We start from the raw sequence: 15,794 nt of genomic DNA, 5'->3' as shown, positions 1-15,794 counted from the left end.
ATATATACATTTCATTCTTCCATCTTTTCCACAAATGGACTGTATTCTCCCCTGCAATCAATTCCCTGAGCTTCTTAGAGGCCACCTGTTGACTGTTGATAGTCCTCTTAGGGGCATTCTTTCGCGATATCGCCGAGATGTAATAAGTCAAATTTTCGTCTACTCACTAGCCAAGAGACTGACTCATAAGGCCATACTAGGATAACTGAGTCTAGTAAATTAATGTTGACTCTGCAGCGCCCAATGAAGTCAAGTTGGGTGGCTTCGGGCCATCAAATCCCACTTGAGCCATTCGGTACTTGACGAAGAACATTTTTGTTCAGTCAAGCCAATCTGACAAGGGGACTGTCTTCGAAAGTTGAGCGTTCTACAGAGAAATCTCAAAGATCAAGATTGAGAGATTTATGGCAAGAGTAATGATGTTAAATAATGGTAAATGTGTAGATGTTTCAGCGCATCAAATACGTTATGTTCATTTCTTCTTTCTATGGTATATACAACTTAATACATTTCAATGCAATACAATCACTCCTTTCAAGAATGACTATTTGGGGTATCTTGTTCAACAACGGCCTACGCGAAGCAGGCGAAGCAGTGTGGTGTTGCTATGCCGATCGCATCGAGGTGGCTTACAGTCGTGATCATCCGCCGACTGACTCGCTTCTCATCAGCTTTCTCGGATCATTGCGGCGTGACGTTTGTTCTTTCATCAGTTCTTTCAGGTGGTTCAACTCACTCAGACCTGCACCTCAGCTGCGCTCTTTTTCTTGTTCTTCTTGATACCAACAAGGCCAATGATCTCCTCCCAAAAACCAGTGGGAGGGTCAACGATCATGGCGCGCTCCTCGTAAGCGTCAATTGCAGGACGCTCCCACACGAGATCGCACTCCTCGGGCTTGACAACCTTGGTACGGTGGATGAGCTTCCAGCCGAGGTAGGAGAAGGGAGCGATGATCTGCATAGTGTAGTTGGAGAAGAAGTTCTTGGCGTTGAAGGGGGCCAGAGAGGTGTAGCCATAAGTGTAGCAGACGACAGTGTGGAGGATGAGGGCGATCCAGGCACAGTAAGGCTGGAAGTAACCAAAGTAAGGCATCTTCTTACGGTCGATACCCTGGGCCTTGCAAGCGCGGTAGTAGAAGATGAAGGTGATGTTCATGGTGATGTAGTCCACAATACCTCCACCGGTGATGAGGGCGAGAAGGATGGTCAGAGCCTCAGCGGAACTGCTGTCGAGCTGAAGGAAGGCGAGCAGGGGGAATACCATGGTGACGGCGAAACAGTAGATAGGGATACCGTTCTTAGTGGTCTTGCGAAGGAAGCGAGGGGCACGACCCTCGAGGGCCAAACTGTACAGGGATCGGGTCGCACAGTAAGTGTAGGTGTTGCCGGCGGAGAAAATGGTGGTGAAAAGCAGGGCATTCACGAGATGGGGCAATCCCTCGATACCAAGGTTGGCCATGGCGATGACCCATGGAGAAGCAGCGGCGGTGCCGTGACCGGAGCCATCGCCCAGGTGAACGCCAACAAGAGTGGGATCAGTGTGGCTAAGAGCGATACCGCAGGTCAGAGCAGCACCAATGAAAAAGAGACCGAATCGGAAGTAGACAGTCTTGAAGGCAGTCTTGACATATCGGCTAGGGTGCTTGGCTTCAGCAGCAACCATGGAGATGTAATCGGGGCCGACGACGAAAAAGGCGGCAGAGGCCAGGGCACCCATGAAGCCCTCGAGACGGCCGAGATCACCTTCGGATCGGAATGTAGCGAATGCATCATGCACGTTGGACCAGTAGCGGAAGCCATAAGCGTCACCCTGAGGGTTACCCCCGACCATAGTCACAAAGGTAAACATGAAGAGGATGAAGATGAGCAGGACCTTGCCAAGGGCAAGCCAGAATTCAGCTTCACCAAAGACACCGACAGCGAGAAGATTCAGCACACTAGAAGAGGAGACGAATAGTTTAGCATACGTTTCACAACACAATGGACAAGGGAGAGAGGATAAAAGTGAACTATGGAGCCCCATCCATGAATGCACATCAGGATGCGACTCGCAGTTCGAGAAAAAAGCCTTACCCGTAAGCAATGATGACAGCGATGATGAAGCCAGCGGTTGGACCAGCTTGCGTAACGTTATCACTCCAGAATGAAACAACCAGGTTCAAGGCGACAATTTCGAAGGGAATCAGAAGGGCCTCGTAGAGGAAGAAGTTCCAGCCAACCATGAAACCGAGGGCATCGTCGACCCAGTGGCCAGCGAGACGGATGAAACCACCAGAGACGGGCATATAAGTGTTCATTTCAGCGATAGAGTTGTTGGTGAGACCGAGGACCATGGCGTAGAGAGCTGTGCAGACGAGAAGACTACCGGGGCCACCTTTGGCCAAACCGGCACCGATACCGATGAAGAGACCGGTACCAACAGTACCTCCGATGGAGAGAAGCTGCACCTGTCTGTTGTTGAGACGGCGATGAAGACCGTCAGTGTTGCCGCCATCATTTTCAGAGTCGGCAACAGGGCTCTCGGCCCTCTTGGAGACCTTTTCAGAGTCGGAAGACATGTTTTCGGCCGTGGGAGGTGTTGGTGTTAGTTGAAACTCAGATCAAGAACCATGTACTACCCTCAGATGAAGATCTGGGGTTCAAGAACATGTGGAGAAAGAAGAGAGGGATACTAAAAGAAAGAAAGGAAAGAGAGAAGAAAAAAGATCAAGTGAGAGCGAGAGCAAAGGGTTTTATCGACGATTCAACAGGCTCAGAGGCAAGACTGACTCTCTGCGGAGCGAGCGTCGAGTCGAGACATGGTTCTCTTCTGGTGGAGTATTGAGAGGAGAGGTTCAGTGGGTCAACATCGATTGAGACGTTTCTGAACCCAGAATTGCAGTGAAGCATCGCGTCATTATGGGTCGTGTAAGAGTAGTCGGAGGGAGAGTGTGGATATCGTCGATATTGAACGAGCCTGGAGGTGGAGGCGACATGTTTTTTTCTCCACCATCAAACACTCAACTCGTCCGACCGCGATGATACTCCATCAAACAAGCACTTTTGAACGAGTCCGTTCACCAAATGCATGTTTGACCCCAATAATGATAAGCTTGTCTTTCGATGATCTTTGTCTGTTTCTCTATGTAGGTAGGTACTTGTTGGAAGATGCGATTCATACAATGTCGTTTTTGCAACCGTCGATCGGAGATTTTAGCAAATTAGGTACGTTAATTGCTAGTCTACATAGTAGACTAGAAAATATGCAAAGCAACAAGTCAGGACATCTGACGTCACAGTGTCAGTCTTCCAATGTGATCACGTGTACACCCTCAGAGCATTTTTCTCGCCTTTCCACGTGACTCAAAGTGCGTCGCAAACCGACCGAGTGGACCCTTTACTTCCAGGCCTCAGAGTTTTCAACCAACATTCAATACGTGATTTGCCAAAGGGTCGCTTGTGGATACAAGACAAAGACATGGTGCGGCTTGGACTAAACGGGGTTTCCGCTGCTCTCTTGAGTGAGGTCTCTGTTTGGCAGAGTCAGGTCAGGTCAGCCAGACTTAAGCGGCACCTTGAACCGGACTAACAAGCATGGGTATTGCATGGACCCCGATCCTTTGGAGCAAGATTTCAATGGATCATCAACGAACTGTGTCTTTCATTTACATAATGAATTGACTACTGAACAAAGGCAGCAATGACCAGCCGCCAATACCTTCTTCCAGAGCCCATGCTGGTCTTCAGTAATAAAGAGTTCATTGAAACAATGCGCTTTCAGTTTAATAAAACAAGAAGAATGCTAGACATATAACGGAAGACTTCTCTGTTCTTGAATGCCATGGGTTGTCGTCAAAAATGCCCAGAGTTTAGCTTGAGGCTCAACGGCAGAGCAACGCCAAGTTTTCCATGGCATTTTCTTCTTTCGTCTAGACACTGAAAAAGTTCATCAACAACGCCACCGCCTTTCTTATGGATTACCCGATAAAGGAGTACCTACCACTCATTGTCAAATCATGATCAACTCGAATCCCGGATCAGGCAATCGTAATCACCATCATTCTCTCTCATGGTGCGCTTATTGGCGGCGACAAAAAAACAAGTCTTGATGACGCGCTGTAAGCGCCAAGAAGTGAACTCAATATGGAACTGCGGTATTTACGTCTTCGTATTCTTAGCTAAAGCTCCACCAAGACAAGGACGTCGGCTAAGCTAACCATGAATAAGAGTTTCATTCGGTCAAGGTCCAACATGTATCTAGTGTCAATATTTACACAAGATTCACTTGTATATTTTTGATCATGCATAAAATAGACATCTAATTAAGCTTATATGCCAAGAACTTTTTCTGGTTCTCGTAAGGTAATTGACAGCCTTGGCTTTCCCACATGAAGAACAGTCACCCTGAATATTTCGCCTATCTATTCGGCAGAAACAAATCCAGGGTCCATTGTGGGCGAACAAAGCGTCCAAGCTGGTCCGGGGTTGGTCGGACCCTGGAGGCTATGAAACTTGACTCAACAAAAATCTCAGTCGAGAGTTCTGTTTAGTGCTCTGGATGTGACGCAGTTGCCGAAGATATATCTGTAGGTTACGCACTGATGCCGCCAGCATCGAGTCGAGACCATTCTCATTTACAGGGCAGGCTATCCATGGTGGCTTTGTTCTGGCTTCCAAGTTCCAACTAATCAAGATCAAGGCTGGCTCGTGGGAACTATCGATCTCAACTGCCGAGACAGGGTTACCATCACAAAGTAAAAGCTTCACATACGTCATTGGGATTGAGTCAGGTAACAAAGACAATAAACAGATACATGGTAATCTACCCTGGTAAAACATAACCAAGCCAAAAGGATACTAAGCTGCAATCTTAGCCTCGAATATTTTTAGCCGCCTCGCTGTGTCTCACCAACATTATGTCCAGGGATTTGTGGTCGTCAACTTCTTACGGGACAGATGGCTGTATCCGTAGAGCTGTACCGAACAGAAGCAAGCAGAAGCCTGACATACAATGGAAAAGAAGGAGGTAAATGATGATCATATAGCACACTTGACGCTTGCAATGCGGACACTGAGAGCTGTCTGTCGCGCTTCGAGATCACCACGAAAGGGCTCAATGCGTCACCTCTAGTCTCAAAACTACAAACTATCTATGATACAACACACAGTAAAACTGAAACCATGTATTCATGTTAGGATTCTCTTGCAACTACAGTCAATTGAGCTTTATTGCATCTAGGTAAAGTCTATTTCTGCATTCCCATTTTCATCGAAAAAATCTTACCCTGTACCTGCACGTGGCTCGTGCTAAAGATTTCCAGTGACATAAGCTCTTGGCTTTCAAATCGCCAATCCTCCACCAAAGAAGCTCCCCAAGCATCATCCTCATCACAACCACCCACAATGTCCGAATACTGGAAATCCACACCGAAATACTGGTGCAAGCACTGTCAAATCTACGTCCGCGACACGAAACTCGAGCGCCAGAACCACGAATCTACCGCCAAGCATCAAGGCGCCCTCAAACGATTCCTGCGCGACCTGCACCGTGGCCACGAGCGTGACGAGCGCGAGAAAGAACGCGCAAAGCAAGAAATTGCCCGTCTCAATGGCGTCGTGTCAGGATCTTCATCATCATCGGCAGCTGGTCCCTCAAGACCTGCGCCACGCGCCCAGCCTAGCGCACCGTCTGAAGCGTCCTTGAAGAAGCAGAGGGAACAGCTAGCTGAGATGGGTGTTGCAATGCCAAGCGCTTTTCGACCTGAGATGGCTATGCCAGGTGAATGGACGGTTACGAATACACGAGTTATCGAGAAGCCAGAAGAAGAAGGGGAGGTCAAGGTTGAGACCAGAGCAAATGGTGTGCGGAAACGAGAGGCAACAGAACAAGAAAAGGAAGAAGAGGATGCTATGCAAGGACTATTCAAGAAACCTAGAAGATGGGGACGAGATTCGAAAGCGATGCCTCAAGAAGACCATGATCTGGATGCGCTTCTAAGCGGATCGACATTTACGCCTCGCGCTGTCAAGGAGGAGACAGTCAAGGAAGAAGAAGATAGTACAAATAACATCAAGAAGGAAGATGATGAAGATAACGCAACGACGGTAAAGGGGGAGGAGGAGACGTCGGCTATCAAGACAGAAGCACCTGATGTTGAACCTCTGATAAAACCAGAGCCTGAAGAAGCTGAGTCTGGCGTTCCGATGGTGGTGTTCAAGAAGAGAAAGCCAAAGGGAATTCGACAAAAGTAATGGGATTGATGGCGTACTATATAAATAGCTGGATTTGGGGAAATAACAATGATACCACACGAATAATGCTGATCCAGTCACTGTCTGGTTGTTCTGCGGGTGCTGAATTCTACAGGCATGATGCTTGGAAGCGTGTAAACGTTCTTCGAGTTTAGGCTCAGAGCCACATTCTTGTTCAAAATGCCATCACCATGCTCCGTGTATACATATGTTGATGCGCTTTCAATCTTTAACAAAAACAGAGCAGTGATTGATCACAATAGTACGGATATCTCCCCAGAAATACTCCATCTTCGCCGACTCCGGGCCGAAGTACAAGCTCCGGCGATTCCTACAATGGTTCCGACTTCCGATGTCCATAGATCCCAGCCGATAGGTATATAATCCGGCGTTCCGTGGAGCACAAAATCTCAAGACTGGACACGGACATAAGAACAACCCCATAGAACAAGGGAAATACGGAAATAAGAGGTCAAGTTCAGAAAACCTGTACGGGTAGATTGAAAGACGGGCCTCTCTCTTCACCAATAAGGACTTAGCATCTAATGGATCTTGCAGTAGGAAAAGTGAAGGGTTCATGCGATACGGCGTTTTGTGGGGGTAGTTGGACCAATATCGGCATTTTCGTGCCTCGGAGGTCTTATATCTATCGGGTTCCATTGCGTCACGACGGAAAATGGGGTCCGCTTGGGTTGGTGGTCAAGATCTTTTATATAACTCGGGCAATCATCCACCGAGAAAAATCCTTTATTCTACAGCATCTACAGCTTCATTTTCACACGTTAATAACAACTCCCATACTCTTTATACACAATGGCTTCTAACCCGCCCGGAAAGTGTTGCACACAGGGTGTGCGCCACGAGTAAGCACTTAACCCATCGTCTCGGGTACTCCCCTCGTTGACTAACCATTTAAACAGAGGCGAGCCTACCGGCAAGATGATCAAGCTTCCCAGCGGTCTCGACGCTTACCTTGCGACTGCTCCTGAGGGCAAGGCTCACCAGGGCGCTGGAATTGTCTACGTCGCTGATATCTTTGGTATCTGGAACAACAGCAAGCTTATGGCCGATCAATTCGCTGCCAACGGCTACACCACTATTATTCCCGACCTCTTCAACGGCGATGTCATGCCCTACCCTCCTGTCGATGTCGATATTATGAGCTGGATCACAAAGGGTGCCAACGGCAACAACCCTCACACTCCCGCTCAAGTTGACCCCATTGTTGTCGAAGCTATCAAGTACCTCCAGGACCAGGGTATCTCCAAGATTGGAGGTGTAGGATACTGCTTCGGCGCCAAGGTATGTCCCTCAATTTTGACCTGATGAAAACAACTTGGCTAACAGAAATATAGTACGTTATCCGAAACTACAAGGAGGGCATCAAGGTCGGATACGTCGCTCACCCCTCTTTCGTCGAGGAGGATGAGCTCAAGGCCATCGAGGGACCTCTCTCCATTGCCGCCGCTCAAATCGACAACCTCTTCCCCACCAACCTGCGACACCGTTCCGAGGAGATCCTCATTGAGACTGGCAAGCCCTTCCAGATCAACCTGTACTCTCACGTTGAACACGGATTTGCTGTGCGCAGTGATCTCAAGGACAAGGCAAAGGTATTTGCCAAGGAGCAGGCTTTCATTCAGGCTGTTCAGTGGTTCGATGAGCACCTGATTTAAAAGGTGAAGACGAATGAGTTATGATATATATACATATAGATAAATAAATAAACACATAAATAGAACACTATTGATACCTTGGAATATGAGTCTTGGAAGACATTCCTGTTAAAGTTTATCTTTTGGAAGTGGAATGTGAATGGTATTCTGAGCAATGTATGTGATGCGCAAAGCAATCGTGCCAGCCACTCAGGGAGTAGGTAGTCACTTTATTTTATTCAGACTATGATCTTGTGTCATTTATTTTTATATCCTCAAGTTTAGAGGTCATCTCTCTGCTACCCACTAGTATGGATCTTTATCAAGCAAAGTTGTCTTCTCTATTGATGCGCTTCTATAAGACCAGATCTCGAATCTCAAATCCATCTCTTCCCGTCCCGTCTCGGCAATCCAGATCCTTGGAATCTCAAGCCACTGACACAACCTTGCTTGACCCCCACAGCCTAAAGTTTCAGTGACCTTCAGGGGAGACTCCACTGTGGCGCTTCCACTGCCAGCTCACCTCAGACATCCATCCAGTGATGTATGCTCGCTGATGGCCGCAATCGCAACCTACCTACTTCTGTGTCTCTCCTTTCATCACACGATAAATATCGACCTCGATTGGACTTATCCTCTCCACGACGCTCATTCATTAAAAAGAGGATAACAAAAACATGCTTCAGGAGCACAAACCCGCGTGATGGCCGCCTCCGTCGATACCATCCAACCTCATCATCTCCCACCGCTTCTATCCCCATCCTCGACTCCTCCACCGTCAACATGCGCCGACGAACAGACCACAAAACTCCCCACGATCCCCTCGGACGAGGACCATTCTTCCGAGGAAGGCTCCAGCGGGAGCATGCGTCGCATTCACTCCAGCTCATCCTCCATCTCCGAACCAGCCGTCGAAGATGACCAGGATGAGCAACAGCAAAATGATCAATCCCAACAGCAGACGGACGATGCGCAAAAGGATACGGATCTCGAAACGGCTGTTCCCTCTGGAAGGGCCAGTCGTAGCAGCACGATAAGCAATACGACAAACCCAAATGTCCGCCGCCTATCCGCAACAGAAATGCAACGCCTCACAAATTCTCCAGAGTCTCTGCCTGTCGCCCCCGCTCCTCAGCGGAGGTCAATAGATCAAGACTCCATCTCTCATCTTCTCGAACAGCGCGACGCTTTAAGACAGTCAACGATGCGTGTTGACTGCCAACAACCCCTCGAGGCGTTCCCCTCGCTGCAGCCCAACAGTGTCGCTGTGGAGGCTCGATCAGCGGGAAGCGTTGGCCTCGGACTCTGGGATCTTCACGTTCCACGACGACCGTCTCCTGGGGCGCGCACTCTGTCCACTCCTCCTACGAGTCGTGTGCACGCAAGCGATTCCGGAAGATCTTCGCCGCGAAGATACTCTTCCTTCAATTCCGCTGGTCGACCCACGTCTCTTAATCTCAATCTTGATGGTGCAGTTGCAGGTGCAGGTGTGACATCTCCTATAAGCATCAATCGGCCGACACCTGCAACAGCCATCCCCGTCCAAACTGATGGCCTACGGCCACCGTCGCCGATTCCGCCTATTATTCCTCTACCTCCCATGTCACTGCCTACACACCTACAGCTTGAACTAGCAGCTCAGCGACCTAGTCCGTTGTACATCCACCAATCTCATGCATACGACATCCCCTACGAGTCCAATGCTGCCAAGTTCGAGCGTCTCAAGAACGTACTTCTTCTCCCGCCGTTTCTCGAGCGTACACTCAACTTTGGCGCTATGGCATGTCTTGATGCCTGGCTATACAACTTTACCATTCTTCCCATGCGTTTCACCCTCGCTCTTGGTGTGCTGGTTCGTTGGTGGGGGTACATGGTTCTTAAGGAGATCCGATGGCTCGTCGACTATGTCTGGTACGGTCTAGGTAGACTTTGGAAACGTGTACGAACTTCGCAGCCTACTACTAAAGAGGAGGCCGTTGATCATGTAAGATCACGCAGCGAGAGTCGTCCGCGAGGTCGTTCGAGCGATGAGAAGAAACATGATTTCAAACCGCATGCAAATGCTCATTTCCAGCCCTTACCGTCTCGATCCCAACCGAGATCTAGAGCGTTTCGTCACAGGAGGACCAAGTCCATGCCTTCGAACTTGTCAGCCTTCCACAAAGCTGATCTGCTTCAAGGCGCAGTTATCATCTGCAGTTCTCTGGCCCTCATGACGCTTGACGCAAGCCGAATGTACCACTTCATTCGAGCTCAGTCCGCTATTAAGCTTTACGTTATCTACAACATCCTCGAAGTCGGCGACCGTCTTCTCTCCGCCCTCGGTCAGGATATTCTCGAATGTCTTTTCAGCACCGAAACACTCTCCCGTAACGCCTCTGGTCGATCAAAGGTGTTGCTTCCATTGGGCATGTTCATGCTGGCGTTAGCGTATTGCTGTCTCCATTCGATAGCATTATACTACCAGGTTATTACGCTCAACGTCGCTGTCAACTCGTACTCCAACGCCCTCTTGACTCTCCTTCTTTCCAACCAATTCGTTGAGATCAAGAGCACTGTCTTTAAACGCTTCGAAAAGGACAATCTCTTCCAGCTAACCTGTGCCGACATCGTTGAGCGGTTTCAGCTTTGGATCATGCTTCTCATTATTGGTATGCGAAATGTCGTTGAGGTTGGTGGACTGAGTGTCCCTGGCGCTGGCTCCGAATCATCCTTTGACGACTCCTCTGTGCCGCTGCACAATCCATCTATTCTTCCTCACAGCTTCACGGTTCTTCCATCCTGGCTCATGTCGGGTGAAGTCCTGTCTCCGTTCCTGATTGTCATTGGAAGCGAAATGCTTGTCGACTCTATCAAACATGCCTACGTTACAAAGTTCAACAATATTAAGCCAGCATTCTACAGCCGTATTCTCGACATCCTTTGCAAAGACTACTACACAAACGTAAGTTCTTTGTCGTTCCCTTCGGGGTCTCACTAACAGATATAGGCATTTATGACACCTTCTCTCACCAAACGGCTAGGTCTAGCAGTCATACCGCTCTCATGCCTTTTTATCCGTGCATCGATCCAAACCTACCACATGCTTCTTTCGACTCACCTTCCGATGCCGATGCCCATCCCCGAATCAACACAGACATCCCTTACTTCCGAATCCGCAACGCCTTCATCTCCCGCCATAGTTGCAGCTCTCAACCACTTCGACTCTCTGATTCGCGACTCTCTCGGCCGCGCAACGTACGGCTACCCCTACGGTTCACCGCTCAACTCACGCCCCTGGTACTCCTGGACATCGGACGATGTTATCGCCGCCGTCACCATGGTGGTTGTCTTTTTCATCGCTTTCCTCGTTCTTCTCATTCTGAAGCTCCTGCTTGGTATGCTCCTACTCAAATACTCGCGCAATCGCTACGCGGATATGAAGCGCAAGGAGCATCAGGGTCGTGCGTCAGAGTCCTTCGACACACCGGGTGCTCGTCGAATTGGCGGATTCGGACAGGTCGAAGTCGGCGAGGAGAGGCAGAGGTGGGTACACGCTGATAAGAACGAAGGACTCAAGGGTGGAAAGGGGCCAGGGAAGAGAGTTGAGAAGACGACGGAGAAGACCAAGAAGGATGACTTTGAAAAGGTCTCAAGGTATGAGATGGTTGCGAAAAGGATCTGGTGATTTGTGAATAGTTTTTTTTTGCATTCTTTGGCGTTACGTCGGGTACTAGACATGCATTTTGACTTGAAATTGAATTAAACGATTGAAGAGCATGTTTTTACGCATCTTTTGTGACGTCTTGTTTAACACATATCATCACCAGCTCATTGACAGTTTGAAGAAACAAAATGTCCATATGGAAAGGTATCTCTTCTTTCTAATCCTAGGTATCAAAAGTCCTAAAGCCTATTTATAGCTTCTTCAGAAATCCCAGCGCTTGCCATCCCTATAAACCCTTTTCCCTATTGTTTACCATTCCCGTTGCCCGTTATTTTCCACATGCTAGACCTATAAGCATGCGTGTACTCTATCAATGACACAGCGCTATCTACAAGCGTGTCTAAAACTTTTCTTTCTTCATCAAATCATATCGTAGTTCGTCATTTTTCTTTTTGTGAAACCACCATTTCGAAGTCGTCGTCAAATCATGATGCTGGTATGCCTTGCAGCCAATTTACTGGATGTTGGCAAGCTTGAGAATGCCAGGGTTGTTGGCCAGGAGGTCGGGCTTAGCCTTGTAGAGCATCTGGACAGTTTGCTGGAGGATCTGCCTGGTCTCGGGCTCGAGTTGCTCCTCAGGGGGGCTGAGGACCTTCTCGAAGATGCCGACGAGCTGGGGGGTGAGCTGCTCGACGGTGGGGTTGGAGTGTTGGTAGAGATTGTAGATGTTCTCGTAGATGGGGGCGTTCTCCTCGTAATCCTCCTGGAGGGGAAGGATGTTGACGACGGCGGGGAGAGCCTGGGCAACGAACTCGTTGTTAGGGTTCTTGGTCATCATGCGAGAGACGGCGCCAGCAACATTGTCAGTCATGCGCATCTCGTTGACAGTCAGGAGAGGCTCGAGCTTCTCCCAGAGGTGAGGGTACATGGGGAAGGTCTTGCTGGTGTCGGATGAGTTGAGGACAACGAGGCCAATGGCGTAAGCAGCGTTAGACTTAGCCAAAGGGTCGGGGTCTGTCAGGCGGCGGACAAGAGCCTGGCCGAGAGACTCAGTGAAGGGAGTGATGGCCTCGCCAGTGTACTTGGTGATCTCAGCAATGGTGCCGACAGCGGTGGATCGGTGGAGGTCCTCGCTAGAGCTGGCAAGTCGGAGGATGGGCTTCTCGAAGATCTTCCAGAGCTCACCGAAACTGTTGCCAAGAGCGGCAGCAAGGCCGACGACAACATCAAGGGCGGTGTCAATGACAAGCCAGTCGTACTCGGAAGAGCCGGCATCAACCTCGGGCTCCTCCTCCTCGTCACCAAGATCCTGCTGGCAAGGGTGCGATCGGGTAATGATAAGACCAACGACCGAAACCAACTCCTGAAGGAAACCGTCCTTGCAAGTGAGAACGGCGGGACCGCAAGCCTTGAGGGTGGCGGCAATGTTGCGGTTGATGTCGGTGATGACGGTGCTATAAGACTGTTAGCAGATGATTCAAGTCAAGGATGCAACAAGAAAAAAATAACAGTGCCATGAATCAGAAGTAGATTAGACGCGTTCTCAGCAACGGCATTTTGCCTCTGAGTGAGCTGGGTATAACGCAAGGTATTCATCATATTGGCGGAAAAGAAAGAGTAGAGGGGTGGTACTAACCGTTCGCTGTCGTCAGACCAGATGGTCATGGTGGCCTTCTCAAGAGCCTGGCCCATGGAGATGAGGGAGTTAGGAGGAGTGTGCTTGGCAGGGAGACCAGCCTCCCACTTGATACCAGAACTCTCCTCCCAGACCTGGAAGACACGGGCATATGTGCGCCAGAGGGTAGAGACGGCGGTCTTTCGGCATCCCTCGTATGTGTGCTCGGTGAAAGGCGAAACCTTCTCGATGGTCTGCTCGACGTATGTCTCGAGGTTGGCGCTGTTGCAGGAGTTGGAGATAACATCGCCAAGAACATCAAGAGCAATCTCCTGCTCCAGAGCGACAGCGGTCACAGCACCAAGGTCATCGAGGTCATCAATGTCCTCAATGTCATCCCAGTCATCGTCACCACCGTTGGCGATGGTGGCGTCGTCCTCATTCTCGGGAGCTTTGACCTTGACACGCTTGCCACCGACAACGATAGCACCGTCGCCGAGTTGGCTGGCATCAACACCAGGGAGCTCAATCTCCTCCTCCTCAAGCTCGAGAGAAGAGAAGAGACCCTTGAAGACACCAGGAAGGAAGTGGTCGAACTGCTCGTGGTAGACCTTGGACAGGTTAGACCACAAGATGAAGCTGGTCTCCTTGAGGCGGGGGTTGTCGAGGCTGAGAGCCTCCTCGCTGGCGGACATGAGGTCCATGACGTAAGGCTGGAAAGCCTCAGAGCCGACGGCCATAGCGATGCGGCCCAAGCTGTCACAGGTGGAGCTTCGGAGGTCAAGAGACTCCTCACCCTCCTTGATGGAGACGAACTTGCCAAGAGAGGTCATGACGTCCTTGAAGTAAGGCTCGAAAGACTTCTCCATGGAAGAAGCAATAGCACCAATGGCGGAGGCGGCAGCAGCCTTGACGCCAAAGTCTTCGTGGTCGAGAAGACGGACCATGGGGCCGATCAGGTTGGGACCGTACTGAGCCATGATCTTGGTGTCGATGCCATCACCGAAGGTGTCAAGAGCACCACAAGCGCAGCGGATGATGCTGACGTTGCTCTTGTCTGAGGGACCTTGAGAAGCAGCCTCGAGGTTCTTGAGGACAGAAGAGATGATCTGCTCGTGGTGAGAGGACATCTCGTCGGCCATCTCCTCGGCAAGGTGGATCAGACCAACAAGAGAGGCGTGACGGACTCGGGTGTCGGCATCCTCGAGAAGAGAGATGATGGCAGGGAGAAGAGGCTGGAGCTGAGTAGAGATGAAGTCGGGAGCACCCTCAGCAGCGTTACCGAGAGCGAGCATGGCAGCCATACGGTACTTGGGGTCGTTGTTGCCAGCGAAGTGGGGGAACTGCTCCAGGAGAGGAACAATAGCCTGTCGGGGAGGAAGCTCGTTGGACAGAGTGTCGATAAGGCTGATGGCAGTGCGGGCAGGAGAAAGGTCCTCCTCGTCGTCCTCGGGGTCAAGCTCGGTGACGATGTGCATGGCCTTGACCATGAGCTCAGCAGCCATGTCCTTCATACCCTGGATCTTCATGCGTCGGTATCGGACGCACTGGATAAGGAAAGCAAGAGCCTGAGATCGGGCATCCTCCTCAGCGTTGACGTTGCCACCGAGCTCAATCATGAAGGAGAGAAGATCTCGGAGGTGCAGAGCAAGGAGGGAAGAGTCGTAGGCGATGAAAGAGTGGAAGACCTCGAAGACGATCTTGTAGCTCTCCTCGTCCTCAGCCTCAACGGTAGCCTTGAGGATGTTGACCAGACTGGGAACGAAACCCTGCATGGCCTTGAGAGCAACCTCGTCCTCCTCGGGCTCAATGATCATGAGGATAGCACCAATAGCGCGGACGATGTTGATGCGAACCTCCTTGCTCTGAGGATCCTCGATACGGGACTGGAAGAGCTTGAGAAGATCGTGTGTGTTGTCGGAGAAGTGTGTGGGGTCCTCCTCGAGGATGGCGTAGAGGAGGAATGAGCCAACCTCACGGGCAATAACATTATCGTTGTTGCTGAGGGGGAGGATGTGCTTGAGGAAGTCCTCACCCTCGCCGCTCTCCATATCAGAGCTAACAATGCCGGCGATGAGACGGGCGAGAGAGTGGCGGACACCAGCGGAGGACTCCTTGAGTACACCCTCCAAAAGGTGGTTGCGGGCAAGCTGTCGCTGGTCCTGGGCGGTCTTCTCCCAGAACTTGGGGATCAGACGGAGAGCCTGGACCGAGGCGAGCTGTCGAACACCGGCATCTCCATGTGTGAGGGAGATCTCGACGAGGGCGAGAAGCGACTCGGGCTTTGTGTAGAAGTTCTTTTGGAGCTCGGCTGTGACGGCCTTGACCTGCTCTGTGTTGGCTAGAGAGAGGGAAAGTTAGCTTTAGAGTTTGTGTAGCGAGGGACAACACACAAAGCAGAGCATGCTTTGCATCTGGTGAATGTGTTGACGTAGATCAATAGGCAAAAACTTACGGACCTGGCTCCCTTCAAGGAGCTGAGCAAGCTTCCCCTTATCCATGATTAATTTCTAAGTCGAAAGGTTGAACGACGTAGAAAGAGAGGAAGAGAAAAAAAGAGGAAAAAGAAAAAGAACCCGAAGGTTTATAGTTGTATGGAGAGAAAGAGAAAAATAAACCGCCAGGGACCCGCGTCTGAATTTTTTAA

General features: G+C 50.2%; 5 protein-coding genes across 5 annotated transcripts; 3 read left to right on the top strand and 2 right to left on the bottom strand.

The window, feature by feature from the left end:
• Window positions 1-736: 736 nt before the first annotated feature.
• On the bottom strand, window positions 737-2,558 carry FPOAC1_002342 (uncharacterized protein; the record flags this gene model as incomplete). Its single annotated transcript, XM_044846922.1, has 2 exons — window positions 737-1,937; window positions 2,074-2,558. The coding sequence occupies 2 exons, from the start codon at window positions 2,556-2,558 to the stop codon at window positions 737-739; spliced, it is 1,686 nt and encodes a 561-aa protein (XP_044712838.1).
• A 2,824-nt stretch (window positions 2,559-5,382) lies between these two features.
• Window positions 5,383-6,231, top strand: FPOAC1_002341 (uncharacterized protein; the record flags this gene model as incomplete). Its single annotated transcript, XM_044846921.1, has 1 exon — window positions 5,383-6,231. The coding sequence occupies one exon, from the start codon at window positions 5,383-5,385 to the stop codon at window positions 6,229-6,231; it is 849 nt and encodes a 282-aa protein (XP_044712837.1).
• Window positions 6,232-7,044: 813 nt separating this feature from the next.
• FPOAC1_002340 (uncharacterized protein) lies at window positions 7,045-7,907 on the top strand (the record flags this gene model as incomplete). Its single annotated transcript, XM_044846920.1, has 3 exons — window positions 7,045-7,094; window positions 7,152-7,533; window positions 7,587-7,907. 3 exons carry the CDS (start codon window positions 7,045-7,047, stop codon window positions 7,905-7,907), a joined length of 753 nt encoding a protein of 250 aa, XP_044712836.1.
• Window positions 7,908-8,589: 682 nt separating this feature from the next.
• On the top strand, window positions 8,590-11,553 carry FPOAC1_002339 (uncharacterized protein; the record flags this gene model as incomplete). The annotated part of the gene is made up of 2 exons (XM_044846919.1): window positions 8,590-10,830; window positions 10,876-11,553. The coding sequence occupies 2 exons, from the start codon at window positions 8,590-8,592 to the stop codon at window positions 11,551-11,553; spliced, it is 2,919 nt and encodes a 972-aa protein (XP_044712835.1).
• Window positions 11,554-12,046: 493 nt separating this feature from the next.
• Window positions 12,047-15,648, bottom strand: FPOAC1_002338 (uncharacterized protein; the record flags this gene model as incomplete). Its single annotated transcript, XM_044846918.1, has 3 exons — window positions 12,047-12,986; window positions 13,169-15,488; window positions 15,603-15,648. 3 exons carry the CDS (start codon window positions 15,646-15,648, stop codon window positions 12,047-12,049), a joined length of 3,306 nt encoding a protein of 1,101 aa, XP_044712834.1.
• Between the last annotated feature and the right edge of the window lie 146 nt (window positions 15,649-15,794).

Source organism: Fusarium poae, chromosome 1 (genome assembly GCF_019609905.1).
Source record: "Fusarium poae strain DAOMC 252244 chromosome 1, whole genome shotgun sequence".
Taxonomy (NCBI): domain Eukaryota; kingdom Fungi; phylum Ascomycota; class Sordariomycetes; order Hypocreales; family Nectriaceae; genus Fusarium; species Fusarium poae.
The sequence above is the reverse complement of the archived record's forward strand: the minus strand, read 5'-3'. Positions and strand labels throughout refer to the sequence as shown.